A 22,716-nucleotide genomic window follows, 5' to 3' on the forward strand; every position below is an offset into this window, starting at 1 on the left:
ATTTGGAGACTCCTTGCCTTGCCCGGGACCCCAGTGCTCAAAGGAGCGGGTATGCGCTGGCCCAGCAAAGCCACCCCCGCCTAGAGACTTCTTACGGCGGCGGTGGTGACGCAGCGACAGGCGAACCCCACGGGCCAGGCAACCCCCGCGCCGCGGTCCCAGCCCTTCTACTCGCTGAGAGCGCACGCCTGGGGCGAGGCCCCACCCCTCACAGCAGGCCCCGCCCCGCCGCGCTAGTCCCCACCCCTCGTCCGCTGCCCCATCCGGGCCTCAGGCTGTTCCACATGTGCACGCCCCTCTTGGCGTCGCCCTATCCGAGGTCGCGCCTGGTCCGGGAGTCCCCGCCCCCCCGGGCTCTGCCCAATCATGACCTGCCCCACCCCCCGCCCGGGACCCCGCCCCCGCCCCCGGGTGCTGCCGGCTTGCTCCTGCCCGGGGCCGCCCTGCTCTGCCCCGCCCCTGCCGGCCCGGGTGGCCCAGGCGCGGCGCGCTGCGACCCTCTGCTCCCCTGTGAACATGGCGCTGCGAGCGGCGAGGAGCGTGCGAGTCGCCATCCGCACCCTGCGCGTGGCCTCGGCGCCCGCCGCGCCCTGCCCTCCGCGGCCCTGGCGGCTGACGGTGGGCGCTCTCCGGACGCTGCACACGGGACCCGCTTTGCTCTCGGGTAAGCGCGGCGGGCACGTGGGGTGAGCCGGCACCTCCCTCCCCGCCTCGGCTGGTTCTTCCCGGGCTGGGTTGGACTTGGACTAGGGCGGGTTCCCACTTTTGAGCCACCTGGCGTAGAGCGAATGCAAGCCCTGTCCCAGCTTACGTTTATTGTTGGGATCCCTAGTTATGTGGCCGCTTCTCCCTCTTAAGTAGGCGTGAGAATACACAAGCGGTCTTTGTACCGGGGGCCTGGACTGAGCCAGGAGCGGGAGGCCTGCAGGACGGAGTAAAAGTAGTGGTGACCAGGCTGGTCCCCGAAGGCGAGTCGGCCGCTCATGCTGGAGAAGCCGGGCAAGCATCGCTAAGCTTAGTGACCGTAGTTTATTTCGCATTTGTGTGCATCTTGAAACCCTAAATGTGGAGGTCTTTAGTTTACTAAATGGACCATTACTGAGAATTCCGAAGTAAAATTACAGCAGAGGTACTTGTTAAGATTAAAGCACTGGATGTGGATTTTTACTAGCTAAAACAAGCATAACGTGTTGAAGACTCAGTTATTTCCCCCAAACATGTTAAAGTCTTCTGGAATCTTTACAGAAGTTCTGTTGTATTGAGTCATTTTGTTTTGGGGCAGAAATGAGGCCTAGCTTAAACTGACTTGAAATAACTGGGAGACCTGCCCGTGAATGTCTTGGCCATTTGTGCTACTTTAGCACGATTAGCACAGCGGTAAACAATTTTCTGTCTTTATGCGCAAATATTTGAGACACTAACTGCTCCTTGTCAGATCTCAGACTCCTTACTTAGGGTGCATAGATCTGTGATGGCTGTTGTCTTATTGTTTTAAAAACCTGTTTGGAACTGGAATTGCTGATAAATTTATTTATTCTAAACTTTGAGGCATAAAGATGTGCTTCTCCCGACTTGCTAATATTCCCTCCGCTCTGTTTGTGACACTTATTAATACACATTACCAATGTAAATACGAGGGTAAAGCATTTCTTGTATAAGAATTTCAAGTCTATGTTTTTGTTTTCGTTATTCAGTGTTGCACTGTCTGTAGCTGTTTGCATTATCTGCTTATCTAGTTAAATATTGCCCAAAGTCAATAGCCATGGTCTGGTTAAGCACCTAGGTTTTGTTTTGTTGTTTGGGCAAATAGGTTTTTAATAGCAGTTTCAATTTTGGTTCTACCTCTTATGAACTATGTGATCTCAAGCAGTCACTTAACTTCTCCAAATCTTTTTCCTTCATCAGAAAAGTGGGAAGTAATACCTACCTCACAGGGTTGTTGGAAGGATGAAATGAAATAATGTTAACTGCTGTACATACAGCCTGTCACATAATAAGCCCTTGATGAATGTTGTTATTAAATATTTTAGTGCGTAGCATCAAATAAATAGTAAAAAAACCCGGTGAGTATTAATATAAAGTATATTGTATCTGACTAATAACGTTGAAAGGAAAATGCAAAATTTTCATGAATTAGTCACAACTCCTAATTTTGAGGCCAAAAACCATGTTGTTTCAAGGCTGAGTAAGAAAGTAACTGTTTACCTAATCTGTCCATTTTTTCCTTTTAGGCCAAGGGTTAAAGGAGAACTGTACTAATCATTGTATTTAGCCTAAACAGCATGCCTAGTAAAAGAAAAAAAAAAAAAAGACTCTACAGACTGAATTCAAGTGGACCTGTGTGCACTGAGCTTACTAATGTTGCCCCTTCTCTAAACTTGTGGTTGTTCAGTTGCTAAATTAAGTGTCACAGCAACCTTACTCCTAAGATTATCTTTACAGTTAGTCAGGATGGCAAGGCCAAAGTCAAGCCAGTAGTCCCAGAGAGGTCATATATGTATAGTTGTCCAGCCCCTACTTTCAAAAGGTATGTTAGTTTTAAATTGCTCATAATTGGTGATGTAATTAGCAAGTTCTAGAGTTGTAACAGAATAAGAGGGATAATTGAGTGTTGTAGCCAAGTAATTATGTACCATCAATTTTGCTCAGAATCCCCTTTACTTAATAAACTTTATTATTATTATTTGGCAGCTGGCCCCTACAGGGATCCGCATTACTTAATAAGCTTTTTATTTTTTTTCGTTTTTGACCGGTAAGGGGATCGCAACCCTCGGCACGGTGTGGTCTGCACCACGCTCAGCCAGTGAGCGCACCGGCCATCCCTATATAGGATCTGAACCCGCGGCCTTGGCGCTACCAGTGCCGCACTCTCCCGAGTGAGCCACGAGCCACGGGGCCAGCCCTACTTAATAAGCCTTAACAAATTATTTCACTCCTTCAACTGTTGAGTACTTACGGTGTGCCAAGCACTGTTTAAGAACTGGGGATACAAACGACAATGAGATAACCCCTGCTGTTGCTTGCTCTATACTCACAGTCTACTTCCAGGGCAAACTGACAAACAGGCTAGAGCTATGTATGTATGTTAAGTGCTGTGTGTTGGGGGTTGGGTTGGGGGGAAGGGGATGCAGGCTGGGAGAGCGTGTTGGATGGCCCAGGAACCCAGACTTGAAGAGTTAGACAAGGCTTGAGGCAGGAAAAGGCTTCTAAATTGAGTCCTGAAGTAGTTAGAAAAGGTGGTAGGGAGTGTTACAGTTAGAATCCTACTGACAAATCTTAACCTTTCTTACCTAACATCAGATTAACCTGAAGCATTCAGTTATTTGGAATGGAGCAAAGCAAGTTCCTTTGTGACAAATTTTGCAACTTCTTCCATTGAAGGGTATGAAATTTAGAAAGTTTCATATTAGGGGAAAAAGAAAGCAATGATAAGTTATACACTTACCTTCTGCTGCTGTAATAAAAGCCACTCAGTGCTCTTTTAAGTACAACTATCTTTTAGGTAAGGCCCAAGAATGAATCGGGAAAGCTTACTTTAAAACAGTATTTGAATTAATGGACTGTTTTCCTATTAAATTCTGGAAAAATACTTGGCTTCAGAATGTGATATATATTTAAGAATATATCATATGCTTTTTAAAGAAAAATTATTCTTTGAAGTAAATACTTTTAATTTTAAATCCTAAATAACTCTTTCACATCTCTTGACTGTTGGGCAGTCTTCTTCCAGGAATCCCTGAATAGTTTGACCATGTCCTTGAAGAGAAGTAGCTTATAAAGCCAAGGGCTAACCTGTCTAGTGAATGTTGAGCAGAGCTTGAATTTCCACCAATTAGTGGCTTGTCAGGTGACTGCTGAGTTCTGTTCTTAGTTTTCTTCCTTAAACAAAGGTATCCACTTTTCAAGGGCAGGCTTGAATTTGATTAAAATAGAATTTTAAGAACTTAATCAAGTTAAAATTGTTCTAGGAAGTCAGTTTCATTCCTGTAAAATTTCACTTCGTAGCCAAGTTGCAGTGAACCCCTTAGGTCAACTCTACCTAAACAGGCACATTTTTTTAAAGGTTAAATCATTTAAAAAAAAATTATTATTAAGTTTATTTATTAATATATATATACTTTTACATTCTAAGATGTTGTGGAGTTGGAGGGGAAGGAGAGAGAGGAAAGGGGAAGGAAATAGGGTGGGAGGAGGGGGAAGGAGGGGGTAAATGATTTCTTATATGAGCAATTTTATGCTGCCTCCCCAAACCCCATTACCCCAAGTTTGTCTTCAGAGGGACAGACTTCTGCAAGACAGACCAATAATAAGTATGCATTTGAAATGTGCTCCAAAATTTTCCTTGTGATTTAGGCTGAGTTTAAATGTTAAAGTAAATAATCCAATCTTCAAAAGGTGTACAGGGTGTTCAAATCAGGCCATATTTGCCTGAATGATACCACTGTTTAGAAGATATACCATCTTTACACATGATCTTTGTTCTTTCCTGGGCAGTGTACTATTGAAAGGCAGCGTCAGTAAGTCAAACACAAACACTGGGAAAGTTTTGCCTTTTAACAGCAATGATGTGAAAAGTGCTTTTTAAGAAGTGATGCCACGGCTTTTCTGAAATATTGGTCTTCTGTTTTAGTGCGTAAATTCACAGACAAACATGAATGGATAACAACAGAAAATGGTATCGGAACAGTGGGAATCAGCAATTTTGCACAGGTATTGGATTGTCTTGAAATATTTGTGACAGTCTCTGCTCTTGCATAATTTGGATCATTTCTACCTTTTAAAAATGGTTTATTCTGCCCATAGTACTTTGGGCCCTTGAAAGGTCCTTAGAAGAAAATCAGTCAGAGATGAAACAAGGAAAACATAATTTAGTTAAGGTAGTTTGTGGTATTTTAAGAAATACTGAAACGTTAGCACTTAAAAGTAGGAAACATACCGTACGCAAGAAGGAAATATATTTGTTATATATCGGGCAGTTAAGGAAAGAAGAAACAAAAGAAGAGCAAGCAAAAGGGCTGGAGGGTTGCTACTACTTGTGGTTGCAGTGATACACACATGATCACAGGGACATGAAGAAGAGCGAAAACCTAAATAGGCACAGATTACACAAAGGGAAATCTTTTATTTAGGCTATCTTTAATCTATAAATTCCCCTATCTCCACTATCCCATATTGAGATATAGTTTAAAAGAAAATGAGAAGCCAAATAGTAGCATAGGTCAGTGATTTTCAACTGGTTGTATGTGTTGAGTAAGGCAGGAGGGGAAAAGGGGATGATCACTGGTGGGAATAGATAAAATTCCTCAGAAATGTTGGATTCTTGGGTATTGAGAATCACCAACAGTTATATCTTCATTGGCATGTATGTGTACTTACTATGAGGGCTAGCACGGGATGTTTTGTGAAACATTGTGTAAGATGTTGTCCTTACCTCTTAGGGTTTATCTATGAAAGGAATCACATACATGGAAACAACATACAAAACATTACATGATAGATATCATCTGAATAGTATAAGGGGTTGGAATTCACTCACCTGTTGGAGAGACCACTTCTTCCTGGAGTCAGAGTCTTCAGGGGGAGTACAAGGCGTGAGGACTACTATTTGTAGAATCAATGAGTAGGATTTCAGCAAACGTAGTAGGGGTAGAGGAAAACTGCAGAGGTGGAAAAGTACAATGTGTTTGTGCTCAGAAGAGCTAGAAGTCTTGTTTGGGACATATGGTTTGTGACTAGGGTCACTACAGCCTATGGGGCAAATCTGGCCAGTGGTCTGTTTCTTGCTGCTCCTAAATTAAAAATAGTTTTTACTTTTTTTTTTTTGGTGGCTGGCCTGTACGGGAATCTGAACCCTTAACCTTGATGTTATCGGTACCACACTGTAACTTTGTGAGCTATGAGTTAGCTAACCAGCCAGCCCTGATTTTTAAAGGTTTGTGAGGAAAACCAAAGAATGTGGTCCTCAACTGTAAAATGTGTACTGTCTAAATTACAGGGGATTTAGTGTTTGGCTTGTTCCTGTTTACTGGGGGGTTTAATTTGACTTTGAGTTTTTTTGTTGTTGTTTTAGGAAGCTTTGGGAGATGTTGTTTACTGTAGTCTGCCTGAAGTTGGGACAAAATTGAACAAAAATGGTGAGTTTTTTCTCATCATGGAACGTCATGATTCATGCCATGAATTTTCTTTACCTGATTATTACCTCGAATAATAACTTGTTTGCACCCAGGAAAAATTAAGAGTGCTTTTGACTCAAGTAACAAAATACGTAAAAGTAGTTTAGCAATAGGAGTTTATTATTATCTCATACAAGCAGTTCGGAGATAGGTGGATATAGGGTTGGTTCAGTGGATTGGTGAAAGTTATCAAAGATACACCTTTTTGTGCTTTTCCTGTATGTCAGAGGTCACAAGATGGCAGCAAAATTTTCAGTCATCACATTCTCAAATGACAATATCCAAAAGTAGAAAGAGAGGGGCAGGCTCTCCCTTGTCTCCATCGAGAAGGAATATCTCCACCAGAAATCTTGGCAGACGTTTCCTTATATTAGCCGGGTCTGGGTTGTCCTGCCACCCCTAGCTACAAGGGATGCTGGGAAGGAGAATAAGGAGCACTTGTAGACTTTCTAATGCAAGGTAGGAAGGAGAGGGAAATGGCTCTTAACACCTCCCCATGTACTGACTGACAGGGTGTGCTACCGCTGTGGTCTGTGAAGTTTAAAAAATAAATCTGCCCTTCTTTGGAGGCAGTAGAGAGCGTCAGGGAAGAACATGGGCTCGGGAGTCAGAATTTGGTTTTAAATCGTGACCCCACAACTTATCAGCTGTGTGACTTCTGGGAAATTAATTAGGCCTCATTTATAAGTTAGGATACCTATCTCATAGAGTTGTTTAAGGATTAAGTGAGCGTAATGTCCAGCATAAGATATGTGCTTGACAAATGTTAGCCAGTAGTGCCAGATATGTTATGAGTTCCTTGACATGCATAAGACAGTTCTACAGAATTTAAGTATTTGTTTTTTAATTATCTTTGACAGTATTGGCCATATCTTTTTCTGCTTAATTTTTTCTCCCATTATTTATCTTGTTTGAACTTTCTCAGTTTCCTGGCTCTCAATATCCTGGTTGGCCATTATATAATATAGGTCATATCCTTCTTTTTTGACGGTCTTCCAGGAAAACTTTTTTGATTTCATGGTAAGACCCTTGTTGTGATTGATAATCTTTGTCTCTTCATTTTTCTATACATCAACTGAGCAAAATTGTTCTTGTTTTCTTTACTCTTGTTATTTACTGTGTATCCACTCTGCTGCTCTCAAGCAGATCATGTTTCTGAACATCTCTTTACAGCAAGTGAGCAGCATAAAAAATTCTGTTAATATAAATGTTAGATAATATCCTTAAACTAATGAATGCCCTTTGTAAACTTTCTAACTTTTTTTTGTACAATTTAATGAGTTTTGACAAATGTATACACCTGTATAAACTTTCCTAATCATAACTCTTCTCAATAGACAACCTCTTCTCAAGTTTCTACATGGTAGATTAATTTTGCCTGCTTTTTAAATTAAAAAGGTATACCTTAATTTAAAAGGTAATACCTTAAAAAGGATACCTTAATTTAAAAGGTATCGCACAGTATCTGTTAAATCCTGCTGTTTTTGTCCAATATCATGATACTGAGATCCATTCATAATGTTAAGTGATTAGCAGTTCATTCTTTTTTAATTACTGAGTAGTGTTCTACTGTATGAATATAACACATTTTTATTCATTCTGTTGATAGATTTTTGTGTTTATAGTTCTTGACTACTATAATATAAAGCTACTATAAACATTCTTGTATAAGTCTTTTCTGTGAGGTATGTCTTCATTTCTCTTGGGTAAATATATGTAGAAGTGAGTCATGGTTAGGTTTATGTTTAACTTAAGAAAACTGCCAAATGGTTTTCCAAAGTGGTTGCATCATTATACATTCCACCAGAAATATAGAGTTCCAGTTGCTGCAAATCTCATTGTGGTTTTAACTTGCATTTCTCTAGTGACAAATTATTGTTGAGGACCCTTCCATATGCTTTTTGCCACTCATATCTATTTTGTTTTATTAAGTCTCTACTCAAGCCTTTTACTAGATTTTTTACTTGGATTGTCTTTTTATGATCAATTTATTTTTAGGCATTCTTTAAATATTCTGGATACAAATTGGTTTTTAGGTATATATTTTGTGAATATTTTGTCATAGTTTGTGGTTTTACCTTTTCATTTATCTGTTTCTTGATGAGCAGTAGCTTTTAATTTTAATAAGTCCAACTTACTGTTTTATGTACACAACATTGTGTCTTCTCTAAGAATCTTTGTCTATCTCCATAGTTCCCAAACCACCCCAGTGGCATGGGTTGTTGTAGGATATTTAAAATTTTCAATACCTGTTGGATACCACAGAAACTAATAGCTCAATGGAATTTACAGTTTCAGTATTAGATTTCACCATATTACTTTGGACAATATATCTTTGAAGCAAGTACTGCATGAAAATCAAAGTGGAACATCACATAAGGTCATGGTTGTGTTCAGTCTGATTCCCTGATGTGTCAAGAAATTGTGCAGTATGCAATATTAGGCAGATATGTATCAGTAAATAATTGTTTAAGAATGAAAAATATTTTTCTTTCCATTTACGTGTATTAAAATTTCAAACAGATATTCAATTGCTAGGATGTAAAAACTTGCTAAGCAGTTTGGACCTAACCTCTTAATAAATTGAACCTGTTAGTTTTTAAAATTATTTATTTATTTTTTGGTCTAGGAATCATTGTAAAAAAATTACCGAGACACTAAGGGCACTGTGAAATTGAGAGTGTTTGGGCTGCTGTAACAAATATCATAAACCGGGTGACTTACAAATAAAAAACATTTCTGACAGTTCTGGAGGCTGGGAAGTCCAAAATCAAGGTGCTAGTAGATTTGTTATCTGGTGAGGTGGCTCGTTCCTCATAGCAGGCACCTTCTCTGGGGCCTCTTTTTAAAATTGTGTGTGTGTGTGTGTGTGTGTGTGTGTGTGTGTGTTTTGTGTGTATGGCAGCTGGCTTTATGGGGATCTGAACCATCGACCTTGATATTATCAGCACCATGCTCTACTGAGTGAGGTAACTTGCTCATCCCATTCATGAGAGCTCTGCCCTAATGACCTAATCATCTCCCAAAAGCCTCCATCTCCTAATACCCTCATCTTGGGGGTTAGGATTTCAACATATGAATTTTGGAGGGCACAAACATTGACACCACAGCACCACATTTACAAAGATATTCTCCTGTTTTCTTTTTGGAACTTCACATTTTTAGCCTTCATGTTCAGGTCTATCAAGTTTTCTGTGTGGTGTGAAGGAAGAGTTGAACTTCATTTCTCCCCTCTATGTTTACTTATGTGTTCTAGCACCATTTGTTGAAAGAAAGTTTACTTTCACTACTGGATTGGTTGCTGCCTTTATCAAAAATTCAACTGACAATAAACGTGTGGGTCTGTTTCTCTACTCTCTACTCTTTTCCATTGGTCTATTTGTCTATCTTTATAACATACCAAATCTTGATTATTTCAACTTTATAAATTTAGTTTGCTGCTCTTTTTCTAGTTTCTTAAGGTGTAAACTTGGGGTTTTGTTTGTTTGCTGTCTCCCTTGTGGTAGGTGGCAGCTAAAATCTTAGTTCAATTCTTTTAGCCTTAGCTGGGACACTGGAGTTTGCCCTGTGTGTGCATGGTTCGGGGATCATTCAGAGACCTGAGCAGAGTTTATACACAGAATTTAGGGCTTTCCCTTTTAATCTTTATCCTGCCTGAGATTTCCCACCTCATTTTCCAATAGTTGTGGTAGCCTCAAACTTTTGTCTTCTGGTCTTTTGAGACTCAGATTTTCCTTCAGAATTTTGGCTGCCCTGCATGGCACAGACTGGTGCTTTTCCTCTGTCAAAAAGCCATTACCTAAAAAACAATCCGAATTCACCAGTATCATTCCTTCTTTCAAGTGTTGCCTCTTTTCCAGAAACAGCCTGTTTTTGTTCATTTTCCAGTGTTTTTAGAACCCCAGTCATTGACTTAAAAACACTTTTTAAAATGAAACCTAAATATATAAATTTCTAAGCAATATTTTAGATATATCCCACATGTTTTGATATGTTGTATTCCCAATCATTCATTTCAAAGTATCTTCCAATTTCCCTTATGATTTCTTCTTTGACCCATGAGTTATTTAGAAGTATGTTATTTTGTTTTCAAGTATTTGGGGCTTTTCTAGATAGCTCATTGTTAGTGATTTTTAACTTAATTTGTTGTAATAAAGGAACATATTCTGCAAGATTTTAGTTTTTTAAATTGTGACTCATATTATGGTCCAGCATATGGTCTGGTTTAGTGAATGTTCCATGTGGTAATGGCTTTTTGAGAAGATTGTATATTCATTTGTTGGATATTTTCCTAATCAGTTTGGGCTGCTATAATAAAATGCCATAGACCGGGCAGCTTAGGAACAACAGGACTGTTTCTCACAGTTCTGGAGGCTGAAAGTCTGAGATCAGGGTGCCAGCATGGTCAGGTTCTGGCTCTCTTCTGGGTTGCAGACTGCTGTCTGCATGGCAGAAAGAGAAGAGAGAGCTCTCTGGAGCCCTTTTGTAAGGTCACTAATCCCATTCATGAGGGTTTCACCCTTATGACCTAATCACCTCCCAAAGGCCCTGCCTCCTAATACCATCACAGTTACCATCACATCAGGGGTTAGGATTTCAACATATGAATTTTGAGGGGACACAAGCATCAGTCCATAACAGGTATAGAGTTCTATAAATCTTAGTAGGTTAAGTTGGTTGGGGTTTATATATATATATATATATATATAGGCCATAATTTTTTTTTATATATATATATAATATATATATAAATTTTTGTGTGTGTGGCTGGCCAGTGGGGGGATCTGAACCCTTGACCTTGGTGTTATAACACTGCACTCTAACCAACCTTATTGATTTTTTGAGAGGGAGTATTAAACTCTCTTGACTGTGATTATAGATGTCTGATTTTCCCTTTAGTGTATTTTTGTGTTGTATATTTTGAAGCTCTTTAATTAGGTTTTAAGATTCTTAGTCTTGATGAGTTGATCCTTTTATTACAAAATGTCCCTTTTTATCTCTGGCAATTCTCCTTGTTTTGAAGTCTACTTTGTCTGGTATTACTCTTGTCGTATCAGCTTTCTTACTGTTTATGTGGTATATCTCTTTCCATCATTTTACTTTTGACTTAGCTGTGTCTTTAAGTGTGTTTCTTAAAGACAGGTGTTTTCCTTTTAATTAGAATGTTTAGTCCATTTACCTTTAGTATAGTATTAATATACTTGAGTTTAGGTCTAGACTCTTCCTTTTTTGGTTTTCACATTGTCCTGTTTGTTATTCCTCTGCTCTTCCATAAACAAATTTTAGTGTTTGATTATATTTCCTCCATTGGTTTTTAAACTAATACCTCTTGTACTATTTAACAGTTCTCACAATATGCTACCTTAATTTATCACAGTTTATTTAGAGTTAATATATCACTTCATATAACATAAGAAACTTTGGACAGTATAATTTCATTTTCCATTGTGCTGTTTTTTCCCAGTTTTTTTTTTTTTTACATCAACAGATATAGTTAACTCTACAACATGGTATAATAACTTTGCTTTAAACAGTAAAGTGCCTTCTATAGAAAGCAAGAGAAAAAGAAATATTTTATATTTACTCATTTACCATTAAAAAAAACACAAAAAACCCTTTTCATTTCTAACTGTAGATCTGTGGTTTTAACTTGTGTCATCACCTTTAGCCTGACAGACTTTAGCATTTCTTTCAGTGAAGATGTGTTAGTGACTACCTTTACTTATCTAAAAATGCCTTTATTCCATTTTTATTCTTAAAGGATATTTTTGCTATGTATGGAATTCTGGGTTGATGATTTTCTCTCCCCTGCCAGTTTATAAGTTTTCATTCCATTGTTGACTCTTCCTGATGAGAAGTCAGCCATCCTTCTTGTCTTTCTCCTGTATGTAATGTTATTTTCCTCAGAGTGCTAAATTTTTAACAGTTTGACTATGACTTATGTAGAAGTGGCTTTTTGTATGTTTATCCTGCTTAGGGTTTGCTGAGCTTCTTGAATCTGTAAGTTGATTTTTTTTTCACCAAATTTGGAAAATTGGTGAAAAATTTTCACAGGCCCCCAGGCTCTCCATTTTCCAGTCTTTTTTTTTTTTTTTTTTTTTTTTTTAACTATTCTTTAGATTGGTTAATTTCAGTTTATCTTTCTTTACATTCACTGATTCTTTCTTCTGCTGTCTCCAGTTTGCTGTTAATGCTATTCATGGAATTTATTTTAGATATTATACTTTCCAGTTCTAGAATGTCCATTTTTAAAATTCCCATTTCTTTGCAAGTATTCTCTCATGTATTCATTCATTAGATCTTTTTCTTTAAGCCTTTGAACACATTTATAATAACTACTTGTTTCTCTGGTAATTCTACCATGTGGGTCATTTGGGGATCTGTTTCTGATAACTACTTTTTCTCTTCACCATGGCTCCCTTCTTTCTAGGATTTCAACCCTCAATTTCCAGCCACTCTGGCAGTCCCACATTTCATCATCTTCTTTTTTTTTTTTTTTAAAGATGACCGGTAAGGGGATCTTAACCCTTGACTTGGTGTTGTCAGCACCACACTCACCCAGTGAGCTAACCGGCCATCCCTATATGGGATCCGAACCCGTGGCCTTGGTGTTATCAGTACCACATTTCATCTTCTGACCCCTCAAGCATATAAGACTATGGTTTTCTGCTTGTGTTTTAGTCACCCTGTGCTCTTTGGATGAGGCAGTGTTGTCGGGGGACAAACTGTATAAGTGAAGATCTCATCCAGTTTGGTTCCCTTCTTTCAAGGATTGACTTCCCTTTTGATCACTCTATAAAGCCTTCATATAATTGTTTTTTATGTTTTGTTCAGAGTTTATAATTGTTATCTGCAGAGAAGTGGTCTGATATGAGGCATTTCACCATTACTGGAACATCCTAAAGTTTTCATTTTGTTATTTTCTGAGCCACAGTAAGTTGAAAGTAAGTTGAGTTTTATGAACTTAAGCACATCTGTTATTCTGACACATCACTGTTTGTTATTCACTTTGTTCAGAACAGAGAAGTCCACTTTATTGAGGATGTTTATATTCTTCTCATAGGTGATATGAGCATGACAAAACCTATGGTTTTATTTGTGGTGGCTGGCTGGTACGTGGATCCGAATCCCTGACCTTGGTGTTATCAGCACCATGCTCTCCCAAGTGAGTTAACCGGCCAGCCTCAGTTTTATTTTTAATTAAGGAAATTTGGAATTTTTTATTATGACTGTATGAGAGGTGACCACTTCTCCATATTTTATCCTTTTAAAGCCATTGACTTTTGACATTTAATATTTTTTCCATTTAGATGAGTTTGGTGCTTTGGAAAGTGTGAAAGCTGCTAGTGAACTCTATTCTCCTCTGTCAGGAGAAGTAACTGAAATTAATGAAGCTCTTGCAGAAAATCCAGGACTTGTCAACAAATCTTGTTATGAAGACGGTAAGTTGTTGCTAGAAATTTTTCAAAAGATTGCTGTTATAGCTTAACAGTTAATCTAGAGTTTAAAGCAAGCTTAGCTGATTTTGACTTTGTTTTCCACTAAATTTAGTGTGGTACTAAATAGAGATGTTCTGCTTTAAAAAGGAAAACAAAAATTAGCTGAATATATAATGTTATATTTAAGATCTCTGACATAAAAGCATTGCCTTATTTTGCAGGGTTCTTGGTATCATAGTTATAGATTCTTTGATTATGTTATAAGCACCTGCAAAGTATTTACCATCTTCGATGCATCCACTCATATTGTAATATAGTTGGCAGTAAATTAATACATATTGCACTGATTTTTGGTTTACTTCTATTTTCATCCTTATAATAACTTGGTGAGGCGGATGCTAATAGCAATTTTTTCCATTCGTAGATGAATTGAGGTCCCCAAACTTTTATCTGTCAGGGTCACACAGACAAAAAATGGCAGTTAGGATTAGGTTTTAATTCTCTTTTGCTTGTCACCTAGCCCTTCTAACTCTCTAGTACTGCTTTCTAATGCCCTTACCCTCAGTAGTTACAGTGCTGTTCCTTTTGTTAAAGAAAGATAGACCTGGCCTTGTGTATTTGGATCCATTATTTAAAGATTTAAATGTCAGTTGTTAATGCTTATTATAACATAAGAGTTCTTAATCCATTATGGTAGAATCTATTCTGGATGTAATTTTTTCAGTTGTGACATGCAAGTATATTAATCTAATTCTAAGGCTAACACTCAAAAGTTCCATGAACAAATAATGTATGATTTATGTAAAGAATACTAGATTAATTTTGAGGCACTCAAATTTATTTTACATTTTGGAACATAAGGTTTTTTTGGTTGCAGGTTGGCTGATCAAGATGACACTGAGTAAACCTTCAGAACTAGATGAACTAATGAGTGAAGAAGCGTATGAGAAATATGTAAAATCCATTGAGGAGTGAAAATGGAACCACTAAACAAACTAGTATTAACTTAATCCAGCGTAGTTGTCTTAAATTAATGGTGGATAGAAGACTTGAAATAGCGACCTTTAGCAATACTGATGGAAAAAGAAACCAAACAATGCTACTGGAAGAAAATACTCCTTAACTTTCTAATGATTGCAGATAAACACAATATTATCTTTTTCTAATACCCTATAATTTTTAGGTATTTTACTAGGCTGTAGTATTCAGAATTCATGAAATTATCTGTGGTAAAAACTAGTTATAAAAATTATGTAGTTCAAGGCTAACACTGTTATCTTAAGCTTTATATAATGTTGTAACACACTTACATCTATCCCTGGATTTGGGTCAAAATACTTAATGATCTTTCCATTGGAAATAACTGGGAGTGGAGAATAGTGTTTTGTTAGTTGTACAGTGTGAGATGAAGAACAATACTATCTTAATTTTTCATTATACTGCATTTGCTGGAGCTATTTTTATACAGTGAAGCAACAGCTTTGCAGCAAAATAAATAAAAATATTCAACTTCTTAATCATGTTTTCTGTTTTGATTTTAATATTTCGTGTAGTGACTCTGGTAGTATTTGTGAAAATGCTAATTTTAACTTATGAAAAGTTATTTTTTAAAAAGAAATTTAAGCTATAACAATGAAAGATTCCAAGAAAATGTTTCCTTTTAGTCACAAACCTGGTTTTTCTTAAGCAAAGCTCTAATTGCCTGATAGCATTAAGTACTTATTTTTGCCACCTTTAATATAATAAAAATGAAATCACTGACTTTTTCTGTCATGCTAAGTTAGAAGATGAAAAACAAGGAAAAAAATATTTTTTTTCTTCCCCCTCCCTCCTTCCTCGGAAAAAAATTTTTTTTTTTTAAAAAAGATGACCGGTAAGGAAAAGATGACTGGTAAGGAGATCTCAACCCTTGACTTGGTGTTGTCAGCACCACGCTCAGCCAGTGAGCTAACCGGCCATCCCTATATAGGATCCGAACCCGTGGCCTTGGTGTTATCAGCACCACACTCTCCCGAGTGAGCCACGGGCTGGCCCAGAAAAAAATTTAATAACTTGTTTAGTTTAGTAAAAACAAGGAAAATTTTGATCAGCATAGCACAATATTATTCTTAAGAAGTTAAACCACATTTGGGTTTCCACTTACGAGAATAGAAGTGGACATTCAATGAAGTTTTATGAGCTCAGACTCTGACATAGTGAATATTCTTTGCAGTTTAAGCACATTTAGAGTGCCAAATAGTATTTTCAAGTGGCTAATATAGCATACTCTCTAAATTAGCCAGCTGTAATATGCTGGTATTTGGAGGGAGGAGTTTGTATATACACATATACAAATATGTATACATACACACAAGGGAAGAGCAGACAAACTCCTCTATCATTTCCCCATTTGCTACAGGAAAAGGAAAGTAAGTACTCATATACTGCCAACTTCTGGTGGTGAATAAACAGCAAATATGAGAACTTGGAGGAATTAGGTAGGTACAAATCTTTCCTGCTGCTCAGTGGAAGAAACCAAGACTGCTGATGGCCATATCACTGCTGAACTGTATCTTTGTATGCTTATCAAGAAAGTATCCAAGGTATCCTGGATAATTATCTTCCTCTTTGTGTAATTACTAAGCAGGTTAATTAATCTATCTGCTTTGTAAACAGAGAGGAGTATAAATTTACCCTTTTGTTTTGAAGGTGCTCTCATACGTTACCTTTGATCTTCACACCAACCAGAGCCAGGTAGGACATATTCATTACCATCACCATTTCACAGATAAGGTAAAGAGAATAAGAGACTTGTTAAATAGTTGGGTGGTCATGGTAAGAATTTCCACATTTCCTAGTCTATTCTTCATCAGTCCTTTAGCAAATGTTACTATAAAAATATGTAAATGGGAATCTTTGGAGGAAAAGAATGTCCTAAAAGTGGGAAGCAGAAATGGCCATTCAAGAGTGAAAGCGATCAGTGATTGTAGTCTCTGAAAAAGGTGGGTGGTTTTTGATTCTTCCATCACTTCCCAAAGATACACTTGGTCTGAAACACCCATTTTTTAAAAAATTTTATTTTATTTTCTTTTTTTTTAAATTTTATTTTCTCGATATACATTGTGGCTGATTATTGCTCCCCATCACCAAAACCTCCCTCCCTTCTCCCTCCCCCCCAACAATGTCCTTTCTGTTTGCTTGTCGTATCAACTTCAAGTAATTGTGGTTGTTATATCTTCTCCCCCCCCGTTTTGTGTGTGTGTGTGTGTGTGAAACACCCATTTTTTTTTTTTTTTTTTTTTTTTTGTCTTTTTTCGTGACCGGCACTCAGCCAGTGAGTGCACCGGCCAGTCCTATATAGGATCCGAACCCGCGGCGGGAGCGTCGCCACGCTCCCAGCGCCGCATTCTCCCGAGTGCGCCACGGGCTCGGCCCGAAACACCCATTTTTGAAGAATGCTTTCTCATAGCTAAAACTTAGAAATGGAATAGGTTACCCTGGAATTGTTAATGTTTTTCTTCTATGGCCCAGGCAGTTTAAAGAACTTGATGGCATTAGGGCCAGCCCATGGCTCACTTGGGAGAGCGTGGTGCTGACAACACCAAGTCAAGGGTTAAGACCCCCTTACTGGTCATCTTAAAAAAAAAAAAAAAAAACAAAAAAAAACTTGATGGCATTAGATTTTAATAAAGAAACCACTAGAGGGCTCTCTGCATAGGCATGCTAGTATGAAAATGAGGCTAGTGTTTCCAATCAACTCTTCAGCAAATCAGAATTTCTGAATTTTTCCAATTTCTGCACTTTTTCTGGGACTGCTGGAAAGAACACAGCCCACTTTCAGTTTTAAAAATTATGCTAACTAAAGTGTGCCTTTATTACTGCTCAACAATCACTGTATTCTTTCAGACCTAATCACACATCTGCCTTCCATTCTCAGAGGGGCCTTATTTACACTAAGATTAAATTTCTCTTCCCTGCCAAAAAGCTTTGCTACTGACTACCTACCTGTCGGTCTTTTCTTTTCCCCTTTAAATAGATTATTTTTAGAACAATTGTAGGATCATAGCAAAATTGAGCAGAAAGTACAATTCCCATATATTCCTTGCCCCTGTTTCTGTGGGTTTTTTTGGCTGGCTCCATTTTTCTGTTTTTGAAATGTCCCCTTTGCTAACTGGGATCTTATTCTACTAGAATTTCTGGTATTTTGACTCAATCTCTATGTTGGCTTTTTATAAACATGACTAGTTAAATACACTTGTCCCTTAACATTTCTACTAAATCATGCTATCGGGCTTGTTTTACCTGCTAAATTTCAGCAGATTTCAAACTGGGGTATGCAGGCACAAATAATGTGAAGGAAATTGGTTTCCAATCTTCCAACTTCCATGTGTACTTAAGAGAATGTGTTTTCAGTCAAGTTGTTTAATTACAGGTTGAGCATCCCTTATCCAAAAGGCTTGGATTGGCCAGCCACCAAAAAAAAAGCCAACAAAATGCTTGGGACCCAAAGTATTTTGGATTTTTTTTTTTTGGCAGCTGGCTGGTATGGGGATCTGAACCCATGATCATGATGTTATAAAGCTGCTCTCTAACAAACTGAGCTAACCGACCAGCCAGGACCAGAATTATTTTGGATTTCGGGTGTTTTTGAATTTTGGAATACTTGCATATACATAATGAAATATCTTGGGGATGTGATCCAGGTCTAAATACAAAATTCATTTAGGTTTCATATACACCTTATACACATAGTCTGAAGGCAATTTTATACAATATTTTAAATAATTTTATGTATGAAACAAAGTTTGTGTACATTGAACCATCAGAAGCAAAGGTGTCACTACCTCAGCCACCCATATAGACAATCTATGGTTGTTTATCATCACCATCGTTCCTGATTGAATTTATTATGCTACTGATAATCATTTTCTTATACTTTTTCACACATAAGTACTTAACAGTAAAAAATGACATACCATTAATACAGTGAAAAATAACATGTTTAAGGTAACTCGGCAGCACAGTAGCAACACCAGAATACCTGTATCATCGGTTAAACATTAGCAACAAAAACAACAGAAGGCTTTTAGTCTCAACCTACAATGTTGTGTTTTGATTAAAAGGTTACTGTACACTATTTTTTAGGTGAGAAAAAACATAAGCGGTTGAGGGACCAGAAAATGGGCCTTCTAGGTATAAGGAGGCATTCTGCTGGATGGCTTTTTAAAATGTTTCCTCCAGTCACCTGCCTCATTAACAGTGGTGTTTGTCTTAGAAGTCTCTTTGATTTTATTAATTGACATGATTTCTTGTTCTGTTAAGAATGAATGCTGCTCTAGTCCTTCAATAAGCCCATCACACATTTTCACCGTGTCATCTATTGGCACTTTTTCTGCAGTTTTAACGTCATTTTCATTGTCATTATTATCATGATTACCTTGATTCAGAACCACTTTGTATATTTCACCATGAGTCAATGAGTGAATAACTGGAGTCTCATTACTGATGTTAAAAACTTCTTTGATACCTACTTCTTCCAGTTTACTGACAGATTCTGAAGGCATAGTTTTTGCATATGTAAGGAGCTCAGACACTATTTTTTTTTCACTTGAATTATGGAATTCTTCGGTCACCACTTTGTTCATCATCATTGAATCTGTCAATGAATTTCTCCACTGCTTTGTAATCATCAGATGCTTTATCACCGTGAATCTTTAAAAATTTAATGCCATATCTTTTCTTAAACTTCTGCAACCAACCTGTCGAATATTCACAGTTCCCTTCAATTTTTAGTTCATCATGATTGATCTTTGCTTGTTTCATGATCAGCATACCATTAAGTGGCATGTGTTCAATGCAGCGCTGATGGATCCATTCTTTCAATACATGATCAAGACCTTTGTTTTTGGCCTTATGCAGTGTTTTCCTATTTTTCATTAACTTCTTTTCACCACTTTCAGCATAGAATTTCAAGTTTATCCTTTTGTTTCTTCAAGTCATATATGGTGGTCATTCCAACACCATACTCTTCCATAAAATGTTTCACACTTACACCGCTGTCCAATTTCTCCAACAGCTTGACCTTCAGTGCTATAGATAAAGATAAATGCTTCCTCTTTTTCTTATCACTGTTATCCACGGGGGTATCTGCTGCCCTTTTTGACATTTTCAACAATATCTTCACACCACAAAGCAGAAAATAAGTAAAAGAACACAGTGAGTAATGCACTCAGGTCATGGCCCCATGTATGTCATCATGGGGAACCTGCTGTTGGCATGTCTGGTCTTCACACGGGCCATTTTATTACCCCTTGGGTATGCTTGAGTGGAGCGTGCACAGAAGAGATGTATCACAGCTGAAGGGGGCTGGGAGGGTATTTTTTCTCTGGGGATGCTGAATGAAAAGTTGTGTACCTGCATTTTAACTGTGGCCCATAACGTGAGGTCAGGTGTGAAGTCTTCCACTTGTGGTACCGTGGCAGTGTTCAAAAAGTTTTAGATATTGGAGCATTTTGGATTTCAGATTTTCGGATTAGGGACGCTCAACCTGTAATAGTCACTTAGTAAATCTTAGTTAAGACTTTGGGCATACTTCCCAGAAACTGAGAAAGTAGCTTTATGTCTGAATAACAAATCCTTCTGCTAGTCAGGTGGTTTCAAATTCTGTTTTCAACACAATTGAAGAAGGACCAAACCAAATTATCGGCTGATAGAACATTAAAAATTTTTTTGGTTAATGATTACTATGTGAGTTTTGGTGGTGTGAAAAAGTTTTAAAAAGCTTGAGACACTGCTGTAACAAAAACCCTTTCATTTGTATCTTCCTATTTATGTGAAAAAAAGATATCTCATCTTACATCTATGAAAAAAAACTAATAAAATTATATCTGAATCTGTCTCATTCTAGAAATATGCAGTATTCATAGATACATGGATGGGGGAGGAAAAGCTCCACCCATTTCATTCTAATACACTTCTAATAACATTTTTTTTGTTTAATATTTTCAACATATGTAATATATTTGTATTTGCCAACTGAATAGGAATAAAGGTTAATTATCTGGAAAAAATTTATGTGTTTTGGCCTTGAAGACTTACAAAAAAATTTTAAATTTCACTTTCAATTTATAGTTTTTGGTTGCAGAGAAATACATTATTCTTAAAAGTTTTTGACCATAAACATGTTAGAATAAAATTCTGAGGAAGTAGAATAAAAATACAATTATGAATTTAAGGAGAAAAAACAATGGAAGTTTTCCCATCTTTTATCAGCACGGCACTCTACCGAGTAGCCACAGGCTGGCCTTTTCCCATCTTTTAACAAGATGATTCATATTGTTTTAAAATAGATGATGAGTATTAAATTGCCATTGGATTTGGATTTCTTTCAATATGTTTAAAAGAGTGTTGCAACACCTTTTAAATGCCAACATTTGTGATACTCCAGATGTTAACATCCTTTGCTATTATATAAGTTTATGATGAAAATTTTGTTTTAACTAAATATGTAGTTTAATATGCAGTTTTAAACATTTTTTTTTTTAGAAGTTTGCAGGCATACAATCACTTCCAGGTTGTGAAATACATTAGGATACAAATATGAACATTAAAAAAAACCCCAAAATACTAAAAAAGTAGTCAGTGATATTCGGGAAATGTCCTTTGTTCCAACATCCTAAAATAAAGTAATATATATATTATACAAAGTAGTCTATCCATAGGCTTTACAGGCCTTCTAATTAATACTGTATGTTCTGTAAAAAAGCAGTAATACCTGGCTATCTTTACAAATACCTCTAATCACAGTGCTATAAAGGACTTATAATGTTTTTCTATAGCATAAATATTCACATTTTCTAAAGCAAAAAGCAGAAGGGCTTTGGAATAAGACCTGAAGTGGTTGGAGACCCGGCTCTACCACTTAATGCCTGACTTCGGGCAGAGGTTCCCACCCGTAGCTCCATCCTGGGGCGCTTAACAGAACCAACACCACACGGAGGGAAGGAGGGGGGGTGGCCTTGCAATATGTCTTCAACAAGTTGTGGGGCTACTTTTCTTCATTTGTATAAAAGATGTCAATGCCCACTTCACAGGGCTGTACTGCTACAGGCCAGAAGTTCAAGGAGCGCTAGCTGGTGTCAAACGCCAGGGCCAGGCCAAGTAAGCGGGAGCTGAAAAGTTAAAGGACAGTAAATCCGTGGAGCTGCAGGCCTGCATTACACGAGCACCGCGGTTCTCACGAGGAGGGGGTTCGGGAGAGTCTTTGCCCCCTAGGGAACATCTGGCAAAGTCTGGAGACATCTTTGGCTGTCTGGTTTTTGCTAAGTATCCTAGAAGGCACAGGGCAGCCCTCAACAGGCCCAGCAGGCCTAAACGTGGACAGTTCGAGGTTGAGAAGCCCCGCCTCAGCAGCAGTAGCTGCGCGGGTCTTTGAAGGGAAGCCGAGCCCAGGGCTGTAGTGGGGTACCCTGAGCATCTTCTGATAGTTAAACCTGCCCCCTTCCGCTGGAGAAACTATTTTAGAAATTTTATGCTTGGCTGTCTTAATCGCGAACTTCAGCTTCTGCAACCCAGCTTGCTTCCTGCACCCATGCAAATTAGGCTCCAGAGCTGACAAATGGACTGTGTCCCATAATCAGCCAACACGAATTAGCAGGGCTACATCCCTCACTTACATAAAAGGACCTGAATGGGAACTTGGGCGAAAAGTTAGGGCGGGAATTTTGGCTATAAAGACTGCCTCTTCCCTTTGTTCGGGGAGACATGAGCCTAACGCTCGGGCTCTCCTTGCTTGCAAGCAATGAAGCGCTGTAACACCAAAAAGAGCTGACCACTATTAAAAGAGCTGTAAAACCGACGCTGGAATCCTGCGAGCGCCTCACGACAGGGCCGGGTAGGCCTCCAACTCCACCTTCTGTTTCCCTGACCGACCGTTATGGCCACCGCGTACCTCTCCCAAGCTGCCGCGGGCGCTCGCGGCGGAGCCTTCACAAGCCGCGGGAACGGTCGCGACCGCGCCGAGCCTGTCGGGAGCACGTCCCCACTCCCGCGCTCAGCTTTGTTGCGCGAGGTGGCCGCACGTCACTTCCGCTGCGAGTTCCCGCGGGCCCGCCCACCTCCCCGCC

General features: G+C 38.5%; 1 protein-coding gene across 1 annotated transcript; it reads left to right on the forward strand.

The window, feature by feature from the left end:
- The first annotated feature begins 405 nt into the window (after window positions 1-405).
- GCSH (glycine cleavage system protein H) lies at window positions 406-15,129 on the forward strand. Its single transcript, XM_063112416.1, has 5 exons — window positions 406-664; window positions 4,631-4,710; window positions 6,071-6,134; window positions 13,484-13,615; window positions 14,490-15,129. Exons 1-5 carry the CDS (start codon window positions 517-519, stop codon window positions 14,585-14,587), a joined length of 522 nt encoding a protein of 173 aa, XP_062968486.1. The 5' UTR covers window positions 406-516; the 3' UTR covers window positions 14,588-15,129.
- The last annotated feature ends 7,587 nt before the right edge of the window (window positions 15,130-22,716 follow it).

The sequence above is a fragment of the Cynocephalus volans genome, chromosome 10 (assembly GCF_027409185.1).
Source record: "Cynocephalus volans isolate mCynVol1 chromosome 10, mCynVol1.pri, whole genome shotgun sequence".
Classification (NCBI taxonomy): Eukaryota; Metazoa; Chordata; class Mammalia; order Dermoptera; family Cynocephalidae; genus Cynocephalus; species Cynocephalus volans.

What these genes read in the sequence shown, in the direction of transcription:
- GCSH (XM_063112416.1), top strand. Translation starts at nt 517, where the DNA reads ATGGCGCTGCGAGCGGCGAGGAGCGTGCGAGTCGCCATCCGCACCCTG. An exon ending in GGGACCCGCTTTGCTCTCGG is followed by an intron (nt 665 to 4,630) that starts GTAAGCGCGGCG and finishes CTTCTGTTTTAG; the next exon opens with TGCGTAAATTCACAGACAAA. An exon ending in GACAAAATTGAACAAAAATG is followed by an intron (nt 6,135 to 13,483) that starts GTGAGTTTTTTC and finishes TTTTCCATTTAG; the next exon opens with ATGAGTTTGGTGCTTTGGAA.